The 24,475-nt window shown below is 41.6% G+C and overlaps 3 protein-coding genes across 3 annotated transcripts; 2 read left to right on the plus strand and 1 right to left on the minus strand.

The window, feature by feature from the left end:
• The first annotated feature begins 2,291 nt into the window (after window positions 1-2,291).
• LOC112180791 (salutaridine reductase) lies at window positions 2,292-4,059 on the plus strand. Its single transcript, XM_024319351.2, has 5 exons — window positions 2,292-2,431; window positions 2,523-2,766; window positions 2,888-2,953; window positions 3,123-3,299; window positions 3,496-4,059. Exons 1-5 carry the CDS (start codon window positions 2,397-2,399, stop codon window positions 3,874-3,876), a joined length of 903 nt encoding a protein of 300 aa, XP_024175119.1. The 5' UTR covers window positions 2,292-2,396; the 3' UTR covers window positions 3,877-4,059.
• Window positions 4,060-13,810: 9,751 nt separating this feature from the next.
• Window positions 13,811-18,702, minus strand: LOC112177750 (RNA-binding NOB1-like protein). Its single transcript, XM_024316011.2, has 4 exons — window positions 18,243-18,702; window positions 16,969-18,091; window positions 16,523-16,589; window positions 13,811-13,816 (listed from the first exon to the last, which is right to left on the minus strand). Exons 1-4 carry the CDS (start codon window positions 18,598-18,600, stop codon window positions 13,811-13,813), a joined length of 1,554 nt encoding a protein of 517 aa, XP_024171779.1. The 5' UTR covers window positions 18,601-18,702.
• A 1,536-nt stretch (window positions 18,703-20,238) lies between these two features.
• Window positions 20,239-21,237, plus strand: LOC121048876 ((+)-neomenthol dehydrogenase-like). Its single transcript, XM_040511412.1, has 3 exons — window positions 20,239-20,313; window positions 20,481-20,657; window positions 20,857-21,237. Exons 1-3 carry the CDS (start codon window positions 20,239-20,241, stop codon window positions 21,235-21,237), a joined length of 633 nt encoding a protein of 210 aa, XP_040367346.1.
• The last annotated feature ends 3,238 nt before the right edge of the window (window positions 21,238-24,475 follow it).

Here is a 24,475-nt window from a genome sequence, read left to right on the forward strand (position 1 = left end):
CATAACAACAATAAACTGCACACAGTAGCACATAACAATAATAAACTGCACAAAGAGAAACTTCAATTGAACACAGTAGCACATAACAATAATAAACTGCACAAATAAACTTCGTATAAACTTCAATTGAACACAGTAGCACATAACAATAATAAACTGCAGAAAGAAACTTCAAATAAACTGAACACAATAGCACATAACAATAATAAACTGTAGAAAGAAACTTCAAGTAAACTGAACACAGTAGCACATAACAACAATAAACTGCACACAGTAGCACATAACAATAATAAACTGCACAAAGAAACTTCAATTGAACACAGTAGCACATAACAATAATAAATTGCAGAAAGAAACTTCAAATAAACTGAACACAGTAGCACATAACAATAATAAAATGCAGAAAGAAACTTCAAGTAAACTGAACACAGTAGCACATAACAACAATAAACTGCACACAGTAGCACATAACAAAAATAAACTGCACACAGTAGCACATAACAATAATATGTACGTACTTCACACATAGCAAGATAAGAACATTGATATAACAAAACCAGAAGCCAGAACAACAATTTTAAATGGGATAAGTTCCAAAGCTACAATAGAAGATGTTCAGATAATCAATATACATGGAAACATGGTTAAGCATTCCCATCACATCACCAAATATCTGCGGGTTTCCAGCACCTAGTGCATGTATCAGTTAAGACAATCTCTTTCGCTTTATTATGATAAATTGAACATCACTTTCAGTAACCCAAAGCATTCTATAAGTAACTATTGCAATCAAAACCTATATCCATAGATAACTAATACAGAAAATCCATAAATTAAACAAAATAAATGCTTCATGCATCAATATAAGAATTAAACAAATAAGGAACACAATTCATCAGAACCAGCATCGACCCAACTAAAATAAAGGCGCAAATTTTCGGATACCTTTTCTGGAAACGGCGTCGTACTGTTCTCTTCTTCTTGCCCAGCAACCTTGTTAGCACTCAAGCCACCACTATCGTCAGCCATCACAGCTTTGTTCTCTCCTTCTTCTTCCTCCCTTTCACCCTCCGAATCGGAGTCTTCCTTCTCCAAAATCACAATCACGCGGTCCTTCTCCTTCTCCTTCTCCAGCTCCGGCAGCACCTCCTCCTCCTTCAGCTTTTTCACAGCCAACCTCGTCCTCGGCCTCACCACAACGACTCTATCATTATATTTACAGCTGCGAAGCTTTGAGAGTCATGGACATGGCTGATATTTCAAGCTGAGTGCTGCTACGTACTACAGAGATTTTGCAAAGCGTTTTGGATATGTCGCTGGGGTTTTTAGGTTTTCTGATTTGCGTTTTGCATTTGGGGATTTCAGATTTTGGTTGGTGAGGATTATAGCAGTGGCATGAGCGTAAATTATAATAAAAACTGAGCATTTTAGTCATTTTCTATCCAAATTTGAAGCTAGGCCTGCTTTATTTGGTTTTGGGCCTGGGCTTGTGTCCTTATTTGTATAAAACAAATTGAAGGTGAGTTTTCTGTGTTATATCTTTGGTCATGTGCTACTATGTAATTTTCTATAATTAATTTAGTAACTCCGACTAAGTTTGTTTTTTTCTTAAAGATGGACCAGCATCACCGAGTTCTTTTGTGTTCATGAATTATCCGAGGCTTGATTGTTACAACATCGCCCCTCTTGTCATTGCGAGTTTGGTTTTATACCCGGTTAGCATAAAGAAGATGGTGACAATAAAATGTTCATTTAGGTGACCATGGGCAAACAGTGTGTCAGCACTTACATCGATCGATTGAAATAATGATTTGATAGCACAGTAGCCTGCTGCAGTGGAATCATAGAAAACTAGTAGATCGAGACAAGTTTAATTGCTTCTTGCCTTCTTCTATCTCTTTCCACCCAGACAATGGAAAATTTGATTTGATCCTTCATTAAGAAATATGCAGGATTTCAATTTTTTGTTGATGACTTGCAGAATTTCTATTTGCAGAATTTCTATTTTCAAATTCTAGGATAGATCAATTTTTGTCCCAAGTGATTGTTGGTAAACAATGGCAACAATTGGTTGGATTGTTTACTTTGATATGTTTAACTACCATTTCTATCCTCCAATAAACAAACAAAAGCAGCCTTGTGAGGTTCCTGGCTCAAGGTTAGATATGTAATAATTTCCACCAAGCCAATTATTGACCAACTTTGAAATATGTCATCGCTTACGTGACGAGTTCATAATCATTGGACAATATATCCTCTCTCTGAAAGATTTAAAACTATAAATAGCTTCATGGACGCTAGGAATGTCTCAAACACACACAATTCTATTATTCATTGTGAACCAAATCTGCATCGTTAAAGCACACACGTACCTTTTCTCCAAATCTGTATAACCAATGGCAGAAACAACCATCAGTTTTGAGTCCAAGAGGTACTTCAATCATGTTCATTGCTACTTTTCATCATTCAATACTCTTTCTTGATTTTGATCAATTTTCGGTTTTCTTTTCGGGTCGTATTAGGATTGCTGTTGTTACTGGAGCCAACAAAGGGATTGGACTTGAGATTAGTAGGCAATTAGCTTCTAATGGAGTTGGGGTGATACTAACAGCAAGAGATTTGAAGAGAGGCACAGAAGCTGTTGAAAAGCTTAAGGCCTCTGGTTTCTCTGATGTGGTCTTTCATCAGCTAGATGTAAATAACCCAACCACCATTGCTGCTCTGGCAGATTTTCTCAAAACCCAGTTTGGAAAGCTTGACATTTTGGTATTTGTTCATCCATCCCATCTTTTTTCTTTTTTTCTTTTTTTCTTTTTTAAATTGTATGCACTCTTTTCCTTTTTCACTGGAGTATAATTCTAACACAATAACTTTCTCAATGTCAAAGGTTAATAATGCAGGAGTCCTTGGATCCACATACCTCACCGATAACGTTGTAGTGGAGCCTCAAGATGTAAGTCGATAAAAATCAAGGTTTAATCTTTGGGGAGGAGGGATTGAAACTCAGTATTTTATCTAGCATTTTGGAGACTACACCATTTCACTGTAAAACTGATATGTTTTCATGCATGTTCATGTTCTATTTTGTTATGTCAAATGTTTACAAATGATGGTATGTGCAGATCTTAGGTTCTACTTCACTGAAAGAAGTTTTAGTGCAAACATATGAGACGGCAGAGGATTGCTTGAAAACAAACTATTATGGAATCAAGCAACTCACAGAAGCACTTCTTCCGCTTCTTCAAAAATCAGAAGCAGCAAGGATAGTCAATGTCTCTTCAGCACTGGGACAGCTAAGGGTACACAACCAAAACCCGACTTTTAACATAAATGGACGAGATATTTTCCTACAACACAGTGCACCATGTTATGTTATCAAACTGTAAAATCAAGACCATACATCATATTGGTGCTTTCATTATATGGTCTAGGTTGCCAATATAACACACGTTACAATCGACTGTAATAATGTTTGAACTGCCTTTTTTATTTTAGGCTATTGCAAATGAGAAAGCCAAGAAGGAGCTAGGAGATGTCAATAACCTCACCGAGGAAAAAGTGGACAAGCTGGTTGAGGAATTTCTGGAGGATGTGAAGCAGGATTTGATAGAATCCAAAGGCTGGCCTCTAAACATGTCTTCTTACATTGTATCAAAAGCAGCTCTGAATGCTTATACAAGAGTCTTGGCCAAGAAGTATCCCAAAATTGCTACAAACGCAGTTAGTCCTGGTTTTACCAAAACAGACATCAACCAAAATACCGGGATTAACACAGTTGAAGAAGCTGCAGAAGGTCCTGTGAAGCTGGCTTTAATAGCTGACTCTGGTATTTCTGGCCTCTACTTTGAAATGACGGAAGAGTCATCCTTTGACTGAGGTCAATGGGATGATTGGGATCCAAATATAGTGTATTGCTTTAAGGTTTAAGATTTCTTTGTAGTTTTCAATTTCAGATTGGCTTTGAATAAGGTACGAGTACCATGATGAGTACGTTGTATTATTTGCTCCGTTTGGTAATCAATAAAATATGTAGTCACTCCATCGCAGAATATACATACACGCAAACCCTTTAAGTTAAACCCATAAGAGTGAACAGTCCTCTTATCCAGTTTTCAATCTAAGACAATCCCCAAGTATCTAATTTAGGCACACAAAAATCTTTCTTTTTCCATTTTGCTTATGAATTAATACCAAGAACAAGCTGAAAAAATGAAGAAATTATATAGTTCAAATTTTTTTTTTTATCTAGAAATTATAAAATTCGTCACAATAGCATCAAAAAAATATTTCTACAGCTTTTGGCAAAGAGAAGCGAGAGAACCTCTAGCCAGAAAGTCTGATCCATTGAATGGACTGAACATGTCTTCGTCAAACCACAGTTGCTATCTCAGAAAATGACCAATTTGCATGTTTATCATAATTTATTTACGGTCCTGATATATACTCAAAACCCTGTCCATCAAAGTCCTACTCTCCATACGGACATGACATAGTGTAACTCGTAAACTATCTCAATACAAGCAAACATGCTATCATTGGACCTCAAACGTGCAACTGGGCGTGGATGATTGAACTATACCCAAGAATAAATGAAATTTATGGGAGCAAAGGATAATAAGAGTGATCTCTCCAGAGAACCACCCTTTTGTTTTTTTGGGAATGATCCCTCCAGAGAACTTTAGCCATATATTATAAGACTCGGTGCATGCGCATGAGCTTCAAGTATGCGCAGTCAAAGTAAGCCCGAAACTAGTAACAAAATTGACCATCACAAAAGAAAAGGAATTTGACACCAAATACAGGTCCCTGTACGGATAAAAACCTTGCTACACCAAAACACTCACATAAAGTCATAGTCATCGAGGGGATCATTTTTTTTTTTTTATCTGGGTCATCGAGGGGATCATAGCCATCAACAGCAATATCATTGTTGTCGATTTTAATTTAGTACTCGCAAGTGCACGAATCAATTGTAGAATAGAGGTGCAAGCACGAGGTCATTCCCTCAAGGACTGATTGAAACAATTTTGTAATGACAAGTGTGCTTTACTTAAGTGAAACAAACTGATTTTTATGATGATTGAGTTGTAAACAGAAAATTAAAGGAAAGAAAAACTAAAATTAAAGACAAGAATGAGCAATGAGATTTCTTTAAGTTTAAGAACAGATTATGAAGATGCTAAAGCATTGAATCCACCACCTAATACTTCTATCTTATTCTCTAGTTGATAACAATTGAATTCCCTTGATTTCATGCTAAAGATTTCCGTACATAAGCCTTATTGATCCCAGACATATGCCAAGTTCTTCTAACCTATGAATCCCAACTTATTGATCCAGTATAGAACTCAAGTAGCCAAACAATAATTTACTCCACTTAATGATCAGGTTCAAGCAAACATGTTCAACTCCATTAAGCACAAAAGAACTAGGAAATCATGCAAACAAGAATATCGACTATGATCAAGCACTTGTATTCTCAATTCACAACTCTCTAATGACAAGATTGAATTATCTTTTGGCACCCTAGAAAACATCTACTCATTGATCAAGCATCATATTTTCCAACCAAATAACTCATAAACAAAACCTAGGTCTTATTGATCCCGAGCAAAGATTTTGAATAAAAGTTCTATTGAAACGGTGATTAAGAGTTTAACTTAGAAATCCAGAAATTCAATCACAAATCAACCAAACAAATAGAATAGTCATACTAGGGGCTTCATCTCAGCCCTAGCTTAGGAATTTAGCAATCCATAACTATGAAAAACATGACTAGAATCAAAGAAAACATGAAACAAACAATGGAAGAATTGAGGAACTCGGAACCAGCGATGGTGAGAGCTTCTCTTCTTCTTGTTCTCTGCAGAATATGCGGCCTCTTGTGTGTCTGAACGTCCTAGGTTTTCTGCCCTGTATCTCTCTTTTCCCAATCCTACTTGACTTGGGCTTCTTAGGTTTTCTAGTCCGACTTGGAATAGCTTTCTTCTCTCCAAAGGAACGCAGGGTTATTAAAGTCAATGCAAGAAATTACTCCAAATATATCAAACACGTTCAGCCTTGTTCCATTCAAGTGCTAAGAACAACGGACTTGAGCCTCACAAGTCAGATTCCGAAAATCCGTCAGAATCTGCCTTCCCGAACTAGGTTCGCTAAAATCATCATAACTTGCTCCACAAGAATGCGAATCTACTTCCGTAAAATTCCTCAGAAAGCTAACATCCGTATCTTTCCAATGGTATAAGGCTCGCCTGCTAGTTCCTTGTGAGAAGGTACAGTTTAATCTGTGAAGTTGACGCAAAGCAGAGACAATTCTGGACACTCAGGATAGCAAGTACCCTTTCAATCTTGCGTTTGATTTTAAGCTCCAAATCTTTCTTTTCTCCAATTTAACCTACAAAACACAAACACAAAGTAAATGACTCAAAAATGATAAGAACTAAGCCTAGAATCTTACATTTAAGGGTATAAAAATGTATGAAGTTATGAGTTATCAATCATCATCCGGCTTATCAACATGAAGCTGCTTTTTCACAACTGCCCATAAACAACACAAAACCTTATCAACCCTAATTCAAGCACTTCAACAACTCATATATCCCAATTCTCAATCACATAACAAGGAATCAACCCAAAAAAAATTTGATAAAATTGAGGGAAAATGTGAAGTAAAGGTTGAAGCTTTTGACCTTTATTGAGGGATTCAGGGGAGGGTTCCATGGTCTGAACTTGGAAGGGAACGACGGTGAGGCGGTGGCGGGAAACAGGGTCACGGACCTCATCCATGACTTCTGGGAAGGAGACGAACTTGTCGGTGTAGTGGGCGAGGGTCTCACCGCCTTGAATGATAGCATTGGCGTCGACGACGATTGCGATGGCTATGCCCTTGGAGGATTTGTAGCTTTCGACGAATACTTTGCCAGCGGCGATTGAGGAGGAGTCGAAGGAGTTTTTGGGCTTTGGGTCCGACTGCTTCTTCACGATGTTGCTCCAACAGGAGACGGCTAGGGCAGCGTTCGGGTTCAGGTGGGGATTGGGGATGGGGTGACGGTGGCGTCCATGGTTGAGAGAGAGGGGATATGGAGGCAGGTGAGAGTTGCTAAAACCCTAGAGATTTAGTTGAGAGTTATTATATCCCCTCCGATTCCCTTTTTTAACCCATCCGATTAGAACTTACAATTTTACATTTTACCCTAACGGTGTGTTTAAATGAGAAAATTATGAAATTCGTAGGAATTTATAAATGATGAAATCTATGAGTGGAAGGACCGAGTCAAGTCACTCAACCCTCAACCTCATTGGGAAATTGGGGGAGTTGAGGACAATAAACAAGTATGCGAGCTATGTTGAGCTTGGATGCATCTTTTTTTTTTATGATAAGCTTGGATGCACTTTGGTCAAGGTGGTTCTATCCTGACATGGCTCTGATACCATGTGTTGGTAGTCCATTACCAACATCGCTAAGGACTTTTGCATCCATGAAGGCCCAAAAAGAAAGGAAAAGAAAAAAAAAACTTTATTGGGAGCCAATAAAGTTCTATTGGGAGGCAATAGAGGTTAAAAGTCTATTAGGGGCAATAGACGTCTATTGGGAGGGAGGCAATAAATGTTTTGAATTGATGTAATCTCCTTGTTTTATTAATATAATTTTAGGGAGATTAGTTTATATTCCGGCGACCGAAAGTTCTATCGGGGGCAATAAACCTCTCCGGCCCCCTATGAGATCTTTGAAGACCTCTTTGAGAGCCTCTAGAGAGGTTTCATAAACTTTTATTGCCCTCTCCAATAAAGGTCTATTGGGGGGCAGTAGACCTTTTTGATGAATTATGAGGTCTCCGACAACCTTTATGAAGACCTCCGGCTAGGTTTTCAAAGAAACCCAGTGGGTTGCGACCGGTGACCAGATTCCGACGATCGTTGGCCGGAATCCGGCGGCCAATGACCGGACTCCGCAAAGTCTCTTATTGCTTCTCTCTCTCTCTCTGTAACAAAGGTTTGAGGGTAAAATAGTCTAAAAAAAAACTTATTTAGGTATTAATTAAAGAAGACCTTATTAGAGTCTTTATCGGTAAGGGAGAATTTAAAAAACTTATTGGAGTAAGTGGGATAAATGACCCTTGAATTAGGGTAAATGGACAAAAATCCTTAATAGTGATTCTTTCGAATATTTCAGTAGAGTGTCTTTTAAGGTGAGACCTGCAGAGCCACTGAAATTCAATTTTGTAGACCCTAATCAATTTTAGTCGCCATAAATGACCTTCCATATAATTGCCTCTAAATTATATTACTATTCTTATGCGACTTGTAACATGACCTTATGAAAAATCAGAAAACTACCAATCAAATAAAGTAGTCACCATAAATGTCCTTCCATATGGTTGCCTCTAAATTATATTACTACTCTCACGCGACTTAGAACATAACTTTGTAAAAAATCATAAAACCAATTAAATGAAGTCATCACCATAAGTGACCTTACATGTAATCGCCTCTAGTAATATATTCTTACGCGGCTTGGAACATGACTTTGACAAAAAAATAAACATAAAACCGATCAAATGAAGTCGTTCCGGGATATATTTTTTTGTTTTTTGTTGTTATTGTTTAAGGATATCTCTATTTGTGTTTAATCCAAACTCTAGGTTACTTGACCTAGTGTTAATAGGGTTCAATTAGAAGAATCTAGAGATTCTCTTTCCTTCTATGATTCTATCTCTATGCATTGTAATCCTCTATATAAAGAGACCCCTATTATCAATGAGAATACATAGCGATTATCTCTCAATTTCTAATTCCCTAAAACACGTTATCAGCACGAGCCCTAACCCTGAAATCCTAAATTCGTAGCCTTCAAATCCCAGAAACCACCGCCGCCCACCTTGAAGATCTCAACTCCAGGAGTCCAGAACCGGCGGCCCCACCCCCAGAACCGGCCGGAAAACCACCAAACCAGCCACCAGAAATAGCGAAAGTCCCTCTGCCCGGTTCAAAGCTTTCCTCCCAGCCTCCTGCAGCCATACTCCACTAGAAGCTGCAAACTGATGCCAGATTACCGGAACCGGAAGAAATTCCCAGAAAACAGACCTAAAACTTGCTGAACCGGCCGACTAAAGGTCTGGCAGAAAAACCGGCAGAAGAGAAAAAAAAAAAAAAAAAAAAAAAGGGGAAGAGGCAGCCCAAGCCACAGCCCTGAAGCCCAGAAGCAGAAGAAGCCCAGCAACGCAGCCCACTGACGTCATCTACCACATCAGCGTCCACGCAAGCACACGTCAGCATCCAGTCAGCCCTGCCACGTCAGCGCCGCACTGCTACGTCAGCTCCGATCTGCCATGTCAGTGCCTCGGTCAACGGTCAGTCAATGCCGGTCAACCCTCCAGTCAAAGGCCGGTCAACACTTTTCCGACGACTTTTTCGACCACTTTTCAGGCAACTTTTCGGGCCACTTTCCGGTAGCTACAGTAACTTTCCCGGTGACATTTTTCCGGCCAACTTTTCTGGTCAAGATTTCCAGCAACTTTTCAAGGTAAACCTTTCTAAAAGTTCCCGTTTTTGAAGTTTTTTTTCAATTTCTTCTTCTTTTCTCGGGGACTTCCATCATCCATTCTCCTACCCCCCTTTCTTCTTCATAGGGGAGACCAAAAGCCGAACTGTGGGGATTCGTGCTCACTCAAAGCTTGGAGTTTGTAGAGTCCTCCAAACTTAGAGTTTGTTGAGAAGAAAATGATCGACCACATACATCGTTGTTTCGATCTAATCCAAAACCGCTCTTGGAATCGGATTTTATTGGAAGCGACTACGCTCAGAAAATCCCTAATTTCTTGGAAGCGACTACGCTCAAAAATTTAAATAGTTTTTCGTGGTAGCCTTTTCGCTCCGAAACTAACCCTAATCTTGTGTTGTTTTTCAGGATAAGTAACCTGAACAAGTTGAACTTCGTTCCACTAGAGACAACTGGCGCAGGATACCATAGGTGGGTCTGAGATGTGCGCCAACATCTTAAGGCTGATGGACTTCTGGGAGCCATCCAAGAGCCTGGTCAGAACGTGCTCTCCATTGAGCAAGCTACTGCTTTCGAAGCAAAACAAGCTAAAGCCATAATTCTCATGACAAGGCACATGAATGACGCGCTCCAAAATGAATACCTCAATGAGGAAGACCCAAGAAAGCTATGGGTAGAACTTGAGCAGCGATTTGGCAACATTCGTGACTCCCTGCTTCCTGATTTAGAAGTGCGATGGCATAGCCTCCGCTTTTGTGATTTCAAGTCTGTGCTTGATTATAACTCGGAAGCCCTTCGTATCAAGTCTCTGATGGAGTTTTGTGGCCAAGCCATAACTGATACGATGTTGATCGAGAAGACTCTCTCTACCTTCCCCGTCTCTGCACTGATGATTTCAAAGAATTATCGGATTGATGTAAATGCAGGACGTATCACAAGATTTCATGAGCTCATTGGCGCCATGAACGTAGCTGAAAAGCACGACAATATTCTTGTGAAGAACTATAATGTTAGACCCGTGGAAACTAAGTCTATTCCGGAGTCTAACTATAGTCGCGCTGTAGACCCCGTGAAATTCCGAACGTCACTTTTTGACTGGAAAATTTTTCGCGACCTTTGTTTGGCCAAAGACTTTTGGAAATAGTTTGGGCTTGGGCCTTGGGCCCAAGAATAGCGTAAGGTTAGAGTCCAAAATTTACTCTGGACACCCAACAAACGGGTATGCTAGTGAACCTAGCCCAATAAGTTAGTCGACCTTTGACCCAAACCTCTTCCTTGACCCAATATGATTGTAGCTCATAATGACATCTTTGCATAATTTTGAAATATACTTGTGCGTGCGTTTACGATTTTCTTATTTTACCTTTCTTAATAATTGGCGAAATTTCTGCTCGTCTTACCCGAAGCTTACTCGTCAAGCATCTCACCGACTTTCAAAAGCACAATTTATTTACTCCTTATGTTTTTCGAACTCGAGCAAAACTCCGACAAAACTTGCTTGCCATTTTTCTATCTAAAAATAAGTTTTGTGAGACCCGATACTTATTTGGCATTGTCAACACTTTAATTTGAGTTTTCTTGTATTTACTTATTATACTTTTATTTTCCCCATCATTTTGATTTTTACCACCTTTTTTACCCCAAATTTATCTGCCCAAGCTGAGCCTTCTCCTTCACACGCAAAGCTCAGCTTTTCCTCTTTCCTTGTTCACGTCAGAGTTGGGCAGAGAGAAAGGGAGCATCGTTCAGCTCTTCCCCTCCACGTTTCCATCATGCAAAGGGCAACTCCTCCAAGAACATCATCTCAGACCTTCAAAAGAGAGAACCCAGGCCATAAATCGTCATTCACCCTTCTCTTCTCACCTTTCCTCTCATCCCTGGACACATCAGTCTGTTTACGAGCCCCAAAACACCTAGTTAGAGACCTCCGATCAAAAAACTTGCTTCACCAAAGTTGTTCGTCTATGTCTCCTCTATCTAGCCTCAAAATTTCAGCTCCATTGGAGTCGATTTGAGTCCTGTACACCCCTCGAAGCGGAAGCTGTTCTGAAACTAGCCTGTTCCGGATTTCTGCTTGAATTCCCTCTCTTGCTTCACTCGAATCCCTCACATCTTACTTGAGAGTGATACAAACACTTGGTAAGATTCTGGAACCATCAATTCCCCTTTCTTTCTTCAATTTTTAGGCTCAATACGTTCAAAACAACTATCCCACATATTGAGAAGATTCTGTTGCACTTTGCATGGTCGAGATTGAGCGAACTTCTTGGCCTGCGGCTGGACTCGATCCAACCAGCTCCCTCAGCTCTCTTTCCTGTTGAAATCCTCAAGAGAAACTCACCTTTTTTATTAGTCTTTGGTGAGTATCATCTTTTCCATAAAACTCTATGTATTTTTGGTTGTTATCACGAATCCTTGAAGATTATGAACTTGTCACTGCTGTTGTTGGTATCTTGCTGCCTTAATTTTGATTTGTCATCCATTCTAATGTCTAGGGATTCTGCTAGGTCATGGCTACACCTTGAGTATTAGAATTGTATTTGGTTCAAAGGTTATTTGTTGTTTGTAGTTGTCCAAATATCATGTTTCAATGCATTATATCATCGAGCTACAACACCTGCCCATGTGGTATTAGAAAGTAACCTGAGCTATAGATCATTAGGAGCATTAGACATGCCTCTTAAGTGTGTTGGATTTGTGCTAGAACATGGTTATTTAGAACATTGAAATCATGCTTGATCATAGAGTTTATTTGTGTTATTGTTGTCCAAACACCATGTCTTCAAAACATCATGTTAGTGAGCTACAAGACCTTCCCCTTATAGTATTGAAGGGTGACTGAGACTTTAAGCTTTTAAAAGCTTTAGATACTTTCTATAGGTGTCTTAGAGTCTACTTAACCAGCCATTTTGGGTACCAAAAGAGCTTTACACAAAAGAACCAGTTTCTGCAGATTTTCAGTTTTCAGTAAAATCTGACCCAGTTGCATTCATTTCAAAACTGGAGCTAAACCGTTGAGAATTTGGGGTCAGTTTCTTCTAGAGAAATATATTAGACACATATATGAACATTTCAGAATTTGAATCACCCCAAAAGAATTTTTCTAGAATTAGTTATGCAATTTTGAAATAGGGGGACAGAAGCTTGTATTTCTGGAAAGAATCTGCACATTGTTTTACTTCAGCCTTTAAAACCTTTACTCTTTGTTTGGTTTCACTTGAAATTCAATAACCATTTCAATCTTACTAAGTTGGTTGTCAAGCCATCCTTCTTTCAAAATTTCTCAAGAATTTACCTCAAGTATTTTGAACAATTCCGTGACCCTTGACAGCTCCTTTAAAACTCTGTTTTCGGTTTTCAGCAACTTGTCTTTTAAAAAGTGTTCTTACCCCCTCTTCCTAACAACAAACCCCTTATTGGAACCCAAATGGTCTGGTTATTAGTTAGTAATTAGGTTATAGGAAATGTTTTCTTCGGAGAGTTATGTGAGTGAATAGCTAGCCTAGTTTATCGTGATTAATGTCACTTATTTGGTCTAGGCTTGATATCTTGGTAGGATCTTGTGAAGTGGTGGTTGCTACAAGGTTGCATTGAGGCCAAGTGCTGCAAGAGAAAGCTCGAGTTCCAAGTAGGGGATGCCTTTAACTCTATCTATGCTTTTCTTGCATATACTATGTTTTATATGAGGCCTCTTGCATGTTTTGGAAATTATCTGTTTTTACAACTTGAAATGGTTTGCGTGGATTGGATTGTTGTGTTGGCAATTGATGGGGATGTAAGGAGAGGTCAGTTCCTCCTTGAGCCACCGGTGGTGGGCAGTGTGCACCATGCCCTTGATTATTGTTATCTCCCCTTTGTCTCTAGCCTTGTGATTAATGAATTCCGGAAAGTGATTGGCTAGATGGACGGTTGTGATGGAAGTGTGAAAGATGATCAATTGCCGTGGGATTGTAGTTACGTGGTGACGATCACGTGGAAGCACAAACCGGTTTTTATCTACTTCTTTTATTCAAAACGATAACTCATGTTTTTAAACTTAGATATGGGGGCGGGCATGGGCAATGACTGGATGTAGGAGCCTAACCCCTACTTTAGTTTGTTTTGCAGGCTGTTGTTGTCGAAGCTTGGTATGGAGGATAATCCTTGGAGGACACAATTTGTTTTATTCTATTTAAACTTTATTTCTTTTTGGCTTGCTTGATTTCACTAAATTTTTGTAACATTATGTATGGTTGATGATGTGTGTGATTGCTTACCACCAAAGTGGAACCCTAGGGTTAGAACCTCCATTTGAGTTTAGGTCCTAGTGGGCTAGACCTAGAAGACTCACATAAATTACCATTTAATGAACTTAATGCAAACTTGGGCTAAGAACTAAAAATTGACATAGGTTCTAAAACTCAACTCAACACCACCTTCCTTTCCTCTTATTCGCCTAGTTCGTAATCTTGTGATTACGAGCCAAGCCCACTATACAAGCCCAAGAATTTCGGGCTTATAGATTTCTTGTTCTCCAACCCAAAGGTCTTGTCTCTTTGAGGAATTCTAGGCCCAAAACACTTGCTCTCTAAGTGTCGCGGGCGTAGGGTTCCTTGGGGAGGCGGCGCTGTGGTAATCCGGTCTCCGGGTCGCCACACGCGCCCCCAATGGAGGACGCAAGGAGCGAAACCCTAAGACTAGGGACAATTCTGGACATTCTGGTCCATATGTTCGCCCTAAAGAGGAAGGAAATCACCAAGAGAGGCGTGCACGGAACCGTAGAGGTCAACGTGTGAAGTGAGAGAGAGGAGGAGCCTCCGACCATGGTGGTAACGCCACCAAGAGCATTGGTCGTCCAAATCGCGCCCCAATGGCGCCTCGATCAAGGGAGCCTGACCATAATGATGTTTGTTTTCGATGTGGATCAACTGAACATTGGGCCAAAGCATGTACAGCACCCCAGAATGTTGCAAACGCATACAAGACGTATCGTGAAGCAAGGGAAGCAAATTACATGGAACAAGAAGATCAAGATGGCGATCTCGATCTAAGGGTGGAAGACTATAAGGATCAAGACCCAGAAACTGGCGATTTTGATTAAGTCTTTTTATTTTTCAAGAGATGTAGGCGATTGCCATGTTTATTGGATTAGATTTTCTTTGATCAAAGAAACAATGATGTACTCCATTGGCTTATGAATAAAATTTCGAGTTCTTTTCATTATGACTCAATTTTGATTCTGAGCATATTACTTTGTAACTACGATGGCTGGGCCATCAATATTAATTCAAGGACATGGAATAGCCCAAGTTCCACTTGCCAAATGGCACCTTAATTACTGTCACAGAAACTCTCTACGCTCTTAGGGCATATTGCCCTATGAATAGCCAATGGATTCCATGCGAAAACGCATGTAGAACAGAGATGAGTTCCTTTGCGAATACCTCTAACGATTGCGAACAAAGACGCATCTTAGAGAAGTTCATATGTCTCTCTAGTGGACTCTATGTCACTATTCGAGCTATTAAATCCAATAAAGTTATGAGAGAAGATCTCTTGGATTTAGACACATATTGGCTTTGTCACGACAGGATAGGTCATCCTGGTCATGATATGATGATCCGTCTACTAAAGACTTCACTCGGACATCCATCATTTTGAGCAAAACGAAGCAAGAATCTGATGACGCCATAAAAGGCGCCAACCATGAGCATAACGCCATGGTTGTTCCTCCTTGTGGCCATGACGCCATACATGCTAATTTCCATGGCTCCAACGCCATGATGGGAGATGTAGTCACACATTTTGCTTCTAATAGCGCTACAGACGCTCAGGCCCAACCAAAATCCTCATTGGTCGCTTCTAAGGCCTCTCGCTCATTTTGCAAAGCCAGTTCATTCGGGAAATTAGGACTGAGACCGTCCTACGCAAAGGATATGAAAAAACTCATTCTATTCTTACATCAAATCCATGGGGATTCTATGGACTGATTCAACCAACTTGCGGATGTTTAAATATCTCATGATGTTGGTTGACACGCAAACACGCTGGTCACGTGTCGTGCCATTGTCCACTTGTAATGTTGCTTACGCTACACTCCTAGCAGATATCATATGACAACGGGCTCACTCCCCAAATCATCATATTCAGTCAATTGGATTTGACTATGCTGGAGAGTTTACATCGAAGACTTTCGATGGTTATTGCATTGGGATTGATGTTGGACATCATATTCCTATGTACACCCCAATTGGTCTCGCGGAAACGACTACGATGATAATGCGCACCATTCTCCTTATATCCGCTTGAGATGATGCAATATCACATGCAGCTATGCTAATTCGTCTACGACCTACCGCCACTCAATGTACCCCTGCGTTACAGCTAGTGACTGGGTACAACTATTTAATACTTACGCACATTTGAGTGAGCCATTTATGTGCCCATTGCGCTACCACAGCGCACTATGATAGGTCCTTACAGACGAATGGGCATCTCAGTTGGATTTGAGACTCCAACAATTGTCCACCACTTAATGCCCTTGCAAGGCGATCTCCTTACCGCTAGATTTGCGGATGTCACTTTGATGAAACAGTCTTCCCGTCGTTCGGGGGAGATAAGAACACAGATGTTCAACAAGAACAACAGGAATTGTCGTGGTCTGTCCCCACTATGTCTCATCTTGATCCCTATTAAAGTGACGAGATCACACAAATATGCTGCAAACATGCCTGCAAGGAAGTACGTCCCTACGAGAGGACATAGCGCCACCCTACACGGAGGTAGGCATGGTGCCAACTCCAAAGAGAGTGGCACTCTGGCGTTACAGGCCATGGCTCCAGCTAGGATGAGTGGGAGGCCCGTGAGTTCGAAGGATACTATGGCACATTTCAATCCTTTGATCATCAAGACTCAAAATCCGTCTTATGAGAATCTTTCGAGTTATGGTTATCGTTGGGGGACGCCTCAACGTCAGAACCTATTCCTGAGAATATAGAGCTCTATGAAACTTACACTAGTGTACATGAGACGTGGGATAGAAACTCCATCACAAAATATTCTCCCAATTTCAGCAGTCACAGTGTTACAAGCATGGCATTTCAAAATCCACCTAGGAAAGATGAGAGATCAACTATAAGCACAGATGCTTATGATACAGTAGTTTCATCAAGCAAATATTAGAGGCCCCAGTCTGGAGGAAAGAATATTTAAATTCATCCAAAGCAACTTATATGCAAGTCATTTTTCCTAACACATCATCTTATGTGCAGTGTTTTAAACAACCGTGAAGCATGAATCTTGGCAAAGCAGCAGAGTGACTGCTTTTTAAAATGTGTTTATATGATAAAACCTATTACACAAATGATTCCTTTTTCAATTAAAAGTCAGAAAATAGAAAAACAAAAACATATTGAAACTAGTCCTTAATAAATGCAGTTAGTAAAAGAATAAATGTTATTAAAATTGATGTATATGTATCAAACAAATACCTGTGCAGCTGGCGGATCTGCATTCCTCCTGGTGCCAACAACCGTAAACCCATCTGCAGAATAACATTTTGCATTGCAAAATCACTTGTTATACATGCTACACTAGACTCAGATAAGGATCGCAGCATCCAGCTCTGCTCACTGCTATCATCGTTAACATTTGATGTATCAACACTACCATCATTATGACTTGAGATCTCCAAGTGATCCAGACCTTCATTTATCACTTCAACCTCATCTCCCTCAACAGCAAAATTCACACTGTTATCAGAAGTGCTTTCCCCTGCTTTGAAATCATTATCCTCAACCCCATGCTGCTCCTTCCCTTTTTGAAGAGCCCTTAGTGAATCTTCATCACGCCTTGTTTGCTCAAGGATTGAGGAAAGATCTTCATCAAAATTCTTCTCTTCTGTCATCTCACTCTCCACAGGTCTGCAACATGCCTCTTCAAATTTAGAAGGCGATGTTTGATCCTGGCTCCTAGCATCTACAAGTACGTCACCACTGGTGTTTTCCTCAGCATCTTGCTGAGAATCATTATCAGCCGATGCCTCATAAGACTCACGTCTTGCTTTTCTTCTCAAAAACCTTCTATGTGTACTCCGACTGACGGCAGGCATCCAATCACCCGCATTATCATCAGCTTGTCCTTGGGATGCATCAATTCCATCCGAAACCATCTTTCCTTCAATCTTTATCTCTTTCTTCTTTGGAAAATATCTCCTATGTCTCCCCTGAATGCCCTCACCACCCTCCTGATTCTCAGAACGAACATCACTCGTAACTTCCACGGCAGAACCATCAACAGAACGACTCTCAGAATCCTCAATAACATTCAAGTTTATATCTTTCAGCGGAAGAATCCTCGAACTGGGGTTCAACTTATCCTCCGCTTCGTTCTCCAGCGCTTCCCACTCTTCCAAATTAGGCACATTATTTCCCCACCCGGGCAAGTCCTTCTCCGGCAACCTCCTCACATTGACAGTATGCACCGGCGGAGGACAGTCCCTGAGGTGCTCAGTGCCATGTATCTGAGCCTCCAATGTATAAGTCATAGCAATGAGCTTAACATCCACATCTGACAGTGTCTGTAAATCCCCAGTAGCCCTCGCAAACTTAACAACTGCCCATAAACAACACAAAACCCTATCAACCCTAATTCAAACACTTCAACAACTCATATATCCCAATTCTCAATCACATAACAAGGAATCAGCCCAAAATTAATTGATAAAATTGAGGGAAAATGTGAAGTAAAGGTTGAAGCTTTTGACCTTTATTGAGGGATTCAGGGGTGGGTTCCATGGTCTGAACTTGGAAGGGAACGACGGCGAGGCGGTGGCGGGAAACAGGGTCACGGACCTCGTCCATGACCTCTGGGACGGAGACGAACTTGTCGGCGCAGTGGGCGAGGGTCTCGCCGCCTTGAATGATAGCATTGGCGTCGACGACGGCGACGGCTATGCCCTTGGAGGACTTACAGCTTTCGACGAATACTTTGCCGGCGGCGATTGAGGAGTCGGAGGAGTTTTGGGGCTTTGGGTCCGGCTGCTTCTTCACGATGTTGCTCCAACAGGAGACGGCGTTCGGGTTCGGGTCGGGGATTGGGGCTGGGGTGACGGTGGCGTCCATGGTTGAGAGAGAAGGGATATGGAGGCAGGTGAGAGTTGCTAAAACCCTAGAGATTTAGTTGAGAGTTTTAGTGTCGTCTAAAGGAAGGAGGCAACTAGACCCAATTTCGTTTTTAATTTTGTTAACCCCCTCTCCCTATTTAGTATTTACTTGATTAGAATTTTATTCCCCCAAAGTCCCAAACTTGCAATTTTACCCAGACCGAGAGGGGTAAAAATTACCCGTCACAACTATTTTGAGGGATTGCTTGCTAGAGAGATTCGTACGTAGGACAGACGTAGACGTACTACGTATCTGGTAGGGCTGACCAATCTGTGCACGTATAAGGGGTGTTTTGCATTATGTAAGAATTTCTCTTGTTCAACCTCAGTGAAACTATGCTCTACGCCTCTACCATAAAGATACGGGATATTTCCACAAGATAAGCACTACTAAACATTTTACGTATGACTTGATACCAGTTGTAGGTTCAAATCCTACTCCTTATGACCTACTAGCCCTCCCTAGTTTATAAACTCGCAAAATCGAGGGACATCAAAAGTAGATGAAAGTAAAAGGAAATTGTTGCAGATCGAGCTAATACTGTTAAAAAGGTAAAGTGAGATTTCACACTTATGTGTGGTAGAACTGTGGAAGCATTTGCATCTCACTTTACTATCATTAGAGAGTGTTGATTAGAGTCATGTTCATCTACTCAATTAGTTCTTTACTCAGTTGTGTTCAACTGTTATTGAATTTAAATCCAACAATAGAGACTGATAAGATAGTTGAAATTAATTTAGTTGTCTTACGATAATTTTCTCTTCTTTAATTCATTTGTTCTTAGCCCCGCAAATCGATTGTCTCGTATCGACTCAATTATTCACCACTTCAATATGAATCCTTTGTCTCTATAGCCTCTCTCTTCATTACTAAATTTTCTCAACTATATCAATGCTCATTTAGGTGACCATGAGCGTCAGCACTTGCATGGATTGTTTGTTTACGTCATCGCCTACGTGACCAATTAAGTTCATACTCATGAGTCACAATATCCTCTCTGAAAGAGTTTGAAATAAATAGCTTCATGGACACAAGGAAGATCTCAAACACAAACAATTCTATTATTCATTGTGAACCATCATCTACATTCTTAAAGCACACACATACCTTTTCTCCAAATCTGTATAACAAATGGCAGAAACAACCATCAGTTTTGGGTCCAAGAGGTACTTCAATCTTTCATTTTCATTGCTACTTTTTATCTTTCTTGATTTTGATCAATTTTTGGTTTTCTTTTCGGGTGATATTAGGATTGCTGTTGTTACTGGAGCCAACAAAGGGATTGGACTTGAGATTAGTAGGCAATTAGCTTCTAATGGAGTTGGGATGGTACTAACAGCAAGAGATGTGAAGAGAGGCACAGAAGCTGTTGAAAAGCTTAAGGCCTCTGGTTTCTCTGATGTGGTCTTTCATCAGCTAGATATAAATAACCCAACTACCATTGCTTCTCTGGCACATTTTCTCAAAACTCAGTTTGGAAAGCTTGACATTTTGGTATTTGTTCCTCTATCCAATCTTTTTTTTTTTCAAAATTGTATGCACTCTTTTCCTTTTTTACTGGAGTACTATACTTGTTCTAACACAATAACTTTCTCAATGTCAAAGGTTAACAATGCAGGAGTCCTTGGATCCACATACCTCACCGATAACGTCGTAGTGGATCGTCAAAATGTAAGTCGATAAAAATCAAGGTTTAATCTTTGGGGAGGAGGGATTGAAACTTCGGATTTTATCTACCATTTTGGAGACTACATCATTTCACTGTAAAACTGATTTGTTTCATGCATGTTCATGTTCTTTTTGTTATGTCAAATGTTTACGAATGATACTATGTGCAGGTTTTAGGTTCTACATCACTGAAAGAAGTTTTAGTGCAAACATACGAGACGGCAGAGGATTGCTTGAAAACAAACTATTATGGAATCAAGCAACTCACAGAAGCACTTCTTCCCCTTCTTCAAAAATCAGAAGCAGCAAGGATAGTAAATGTCTCTTCAGCACTTGGACAGCTAAGGGTACACAACCAAAACTCGATCGACTTTTAACATAAATAATGAGATATTTTCCTACAACACAGTGTACCATGTTATGTTGTCACACTGTAAAATCAAGACCATAGATCATATCGGTGTTTTCAATATATGGTCTAGGTTGCCAATATAACATATGTTACAATCAACTGTAATAATGTTTGAACTGCCTTTTTTGTTTTAGGTTATTGCAAATGAGAGAGCCGAGAAAGAGCTAGGGGATGTCAATAACCTCACCGAGGAAAAAGTGGACAAGCTGGTTGAGGAATTTCTGGAGGATGTGAAGCAGGATTTGATAGAATCCAAAGGCTGGCCTCTAAACATATCTTCTTACATTGTATCAAAAGCAGCTCTGAATGCTTATACAAGAGTCTTGGCAAAGAAGTATCCTGAAATTGCGACAAACGCAGTTAGTCCTGGCTTTACCAAAACAGATATCAACCAAAATACTGGGATTAACACAGTTGAAGAAGGTGCAGAAGGTCCTGTGAAGCTGGCTTTGATAGCTGACACTAGAATTTCTTGCCTCTACTTCGAAATGACTGAAGAGTCAACCTTTGATTGAGGTCACAGCCACTACTAATTTTGGAGTAGGAGGCGGAGTCACAGCCACACACCAACCACTCGGCAATCAGGGCTAGAACTTAGGGAAATCCAAATGCCCCCAGGTAGGAACTGGCCCAGCAGAACCTCCAGGCAGGGCCCACTGGTGACGCAAAAATCCTAATCCTGGAAAGGATGCAACAACTAGAGCAAAGGCTAATCCGAGCGGAGGCAGGCGCCCCAGCACCAATGCCAAATCCCCTCTTTGCGTCCAAGCCAGGACCATTCACCGCCAGGATCCTACGTGTCATCCGCCCGGCACACGCAAAGACACCAAAGATGTCACATTATGGCGGCATGATTGACCCCTTTGTTCATATGGATACCTTCAAAAAAGTCACCAACAACAAGGGGTTCGATAACGCCACCCTCTGCCACTTATTCAGCGAAACGCTGGATAATGAGGAAATGAGTTGGTTTTTTGAGTGCCCACCAGGATCAATTGACTCATTCCACGCACTATCATACGCTTTCCTCTCTCGGTTCATCCTATTAGCCGCCGAACATCACAACACAAGTCAGTTGTTCAACGTCAAGCAGGGTGAAGAGGAAACATTGAAGACATTCGTCACCCGGTGGCGAGTGGCGGCATCTCAATGCCGAGATCTTGATAAAACAATGGTGCTGGCAGCCTTCAAGCAAGAACTCCTAAAGGGACCATTCCTCTATCATCTCAATTATAACCATCCAAATGCAGCATATGACCACGTCATGGGCGAAGCCGTCACCCATGCATGGGCAGAATTCATCACATATGGAGAAACCCCCCCCCCCCCACCTCCGCCACGGTTGGACCCTCGCAACCGGATAAGCGCCATAGTGAGTTAAGCGCCATGAGCGACCACCACATATTAGGGCATACTTGCCCAAAAGCGATACCAAACTCGCAAACTAGGATTTGCAGATTTGGCAGGAGAGGAAATGTCACCCCCTGGCGGAAGATCGCCTCATGCACGGCAGCGTACCCCAATGACAGAATGGATACCTTCTCACCAGCAGTTGGTGAACGCAACTTCACCACTCCGGGCAAGCGGAACACCTGCTTCAGACGGTTGAAGGCAGCCACAATCATCGGCCCTCCAGCCTTGTCAACTGCGGTGCCATCACTTAGAACCTAAGCGGACTCTATCTCTCCACCGCCATACTCTACCCCGTCAGTAGAACCACTAGCGGCGTTATTGCTCGCTAACCGCTCTTCACGCCTATTGCGGGCAGCAGCTTCCTCCCCCATCCTAGAGCTCTCTACACGGCCGGCACGACCCATTGCCACCTCCCAAGGTATTGTCTGTAGCGACTCGATATCTAGCGGTTTGGACAGTGAGGTTCCTGCATGGGCAGACGGACGCAACGAGTCAATAAACACCTTATCCACAACACTGAATGACAAGTCAGACCCGGAATCCTCACTGCTCGAGACCTCTACGACGCTAGCCATCACAAACCCTAAAACCCAAACCAGTCAGTTCACATAAGATCTAGGCTATCCCTACGTCAATTTTAATCCAAGAATACCCATACCCAGAAATCCCAGAAAGTGCCAAAACAAGAACAAAACGCATCCACACTCAAACCCAGATTCGACCATCTAGCAAGGCAAGAAACCCCAACCCTCTGTCAAACACCTAAAACCCACCCCAAAACACAATTCAAGACCCTTAGATACACCAGGGAACGACAGAAACCACTTCGAAATAGCAAAACCAGAAACAGACAAACAAAGAAGATCCAATGAAACAAGGACGAGATTCAGAATACCAACCTTAAAGATGGAAACTCTGGCGTGCTTCAAGGTGCTCGTTTTTACTTCAAGAGACCTTCGCCCTTCAACGATCGATAACTTCACGAAATCGTAGAATCTCCTCCTCGGATCTCAGAGCAAAGCTTGACAACGACTATATCAGTTCAAAGTGCGAAGTGTCAAACTACTCAGTTTCCCTCTCTTTTATGTCAACATCAAACCAATCTAGGCCGTCCGCTGAAAAACGACATCGCACCACGGCCGTATACATGACCCAAGAACGCACTTACTCCGCGGATTAACCGAGGCAACGCCTCAGTTACAAAATCAATAATTACTCGCATTAATGGCAAAGAGACGAGCGTGCTGAAGAGACGTTATCACGCACGCTAACCCAATCTGTGACGGCCACGTGTCGGGCATCGTTAGACGAAGCGTCTACCTGAAGTAACCATGAAAAAGGGAGACTACCAATCGTCAAAGTCTCCGCTAGCGGAACTCCCTTTTCTTCTTGCAAGTAAGTCTCTGCTAGGCGCAACTCTGCTAGCGGAACTCCCTTTTGTTCTTGCAAGCGGGTCTCCGCTAAGCGTAAACTCCGCTAGCGAAATTCACTTTCCTTCTTGCAAGCGAGTCTCCGCTAAGCGCAACTCCCTTTTTCTTCTTGCAAGCGAGTCTCCGCTAAGCGAAACTCCCTTTCCTTTTTGCAAGCGAGTCTACGCTAAGCGCAACTCCGCTAGCGAAACTCCCTTTTCTTCTTGCAAGAGAGTCTCCGTTAAAGCGCAACTCCACTAGCGGAACTTCTCCCTCCTGCAAGCAAGACAGTCCGCTAAACGGCAACAAGCCAGGTCCCCGCGATGCTTTTTGCCGCTTAATATCAACAGAGGAGATTCCGCCAACGGCAATTCCCGAGGTAACACCTCATTCTGACAACGACCTCCACGCGGCATTACAATCAAACCTACGACGACCGCCACGCGGCATCACAGAGGCCATGGTCCTCCGGGACAAGGGGACACGTCAACAGTCTTCGATGGCCCTGATCAGGCACGTTAACCCCCGCCACTTGGGTATCAAAGATTGGGCTCGCTACCCAACACCCTCTGCTCAGCGTAGCTCCCCTCAAAAAACAATACACAGGCCAAACAGAGGTCTATCTTAGCCGAGGAGTGGGGGACTCCCTGAGGGGCCTAGCAGGGGCCCACCCGAAAGGGTATAAAGCGTTTGCTCGGTAAGACCATGGTTGACAACGCACTGACGCTAATTATGCTTTTGCAAGTCTAGCGGAAGTAACGCTTCGAACCGCTAGGCAACACCTCAACCAAGATTGCCCTCCTTGACTGGGGACTTGGGGGACTTGTACTTACATAGGCATTTGCAAGCATAATTAGCTATAATGAGCCACACTCATGCCACCGCCAGCGGTACCAAAACCCACCAAATGGGTGACCTACGGGAACACAGC

The sequence above is a fragment of the Rosa chinensis genome, chromosome 7, assembly GCF_002994745.2.
Source record: "Rosa chinensis cultivar Old Blush chromosome 7, RchiOBHm-V2, whole genome shotgun sequence".
Classification (NCBI taxonomy): domain Eukaryota; kingdom Viridiplantae; phylum Streptophyta; class Magnoliopsida; order Rosales; family Rosaceae; genus Rosa; species Rosa chinensis.

Coding starts and splice junctions, on each gene's coding strand:
- LOC112180791 (XM_024319351.2), top strand. CDS start 2,397: ATGGCAGAAACAACCATCAGTTTTGAGTCCAAGAG. Junction 2,954..3,122: donor TTGTAGTGGAGCCTCAAGAT/GTAAGTCGATAA, acceptor TGGTATGTGCAG/ATCTTAGGTTCTACTTCACT. Junction 3,300..3,495: donor CAGCACTGGGACAGCTAAGG/GTACACAACCAA, acceptor TTTTTATTTTAG/GCTATTGCAAATGAGAAAGC.
- LOC112177750 (XM_024316011.2), bottom strand. CDS start 18,600: ATGGACGCCACCGTCACCCCAGCCCCAATCCCCGACCCGAACCCGAAC. Junction 18,092..18,242: donor CCCTGAATCCCTCAATAAAG/GTCAAAAGCTTC, acceptor GTTTATGGGCAG/TTGTTAAGTTTGCGAGGGCT. Junction 16,590..16,968: donor CAGATCCGCCAGCTGCACAG/GTATTTGTTTGA, acceptor CATCTTTCCTAG/GTGGATTTTGAAATGCCATG.
- LOC121048876 (XM_040511412.1), top strand. CDS start 20,239: ATGTCAAAGGTTAACAATGCAGGAGTCCTTGGATCCACATACCTCACC. Junction 20,314..20,480: donor TCGTAGTGGATCGTCAAAAT/GTAAGTCGATAA, acceptor TACTATGTGCAG/GTTTTAGGTTCTACATCACT. Junction 20,658..20,856: donor CAGCACTTGGACAGCTAAGG/GTACACAACCAA, acceptor TTTTTGTTTTAG/GTTATTGCAAATGAGAGAGC.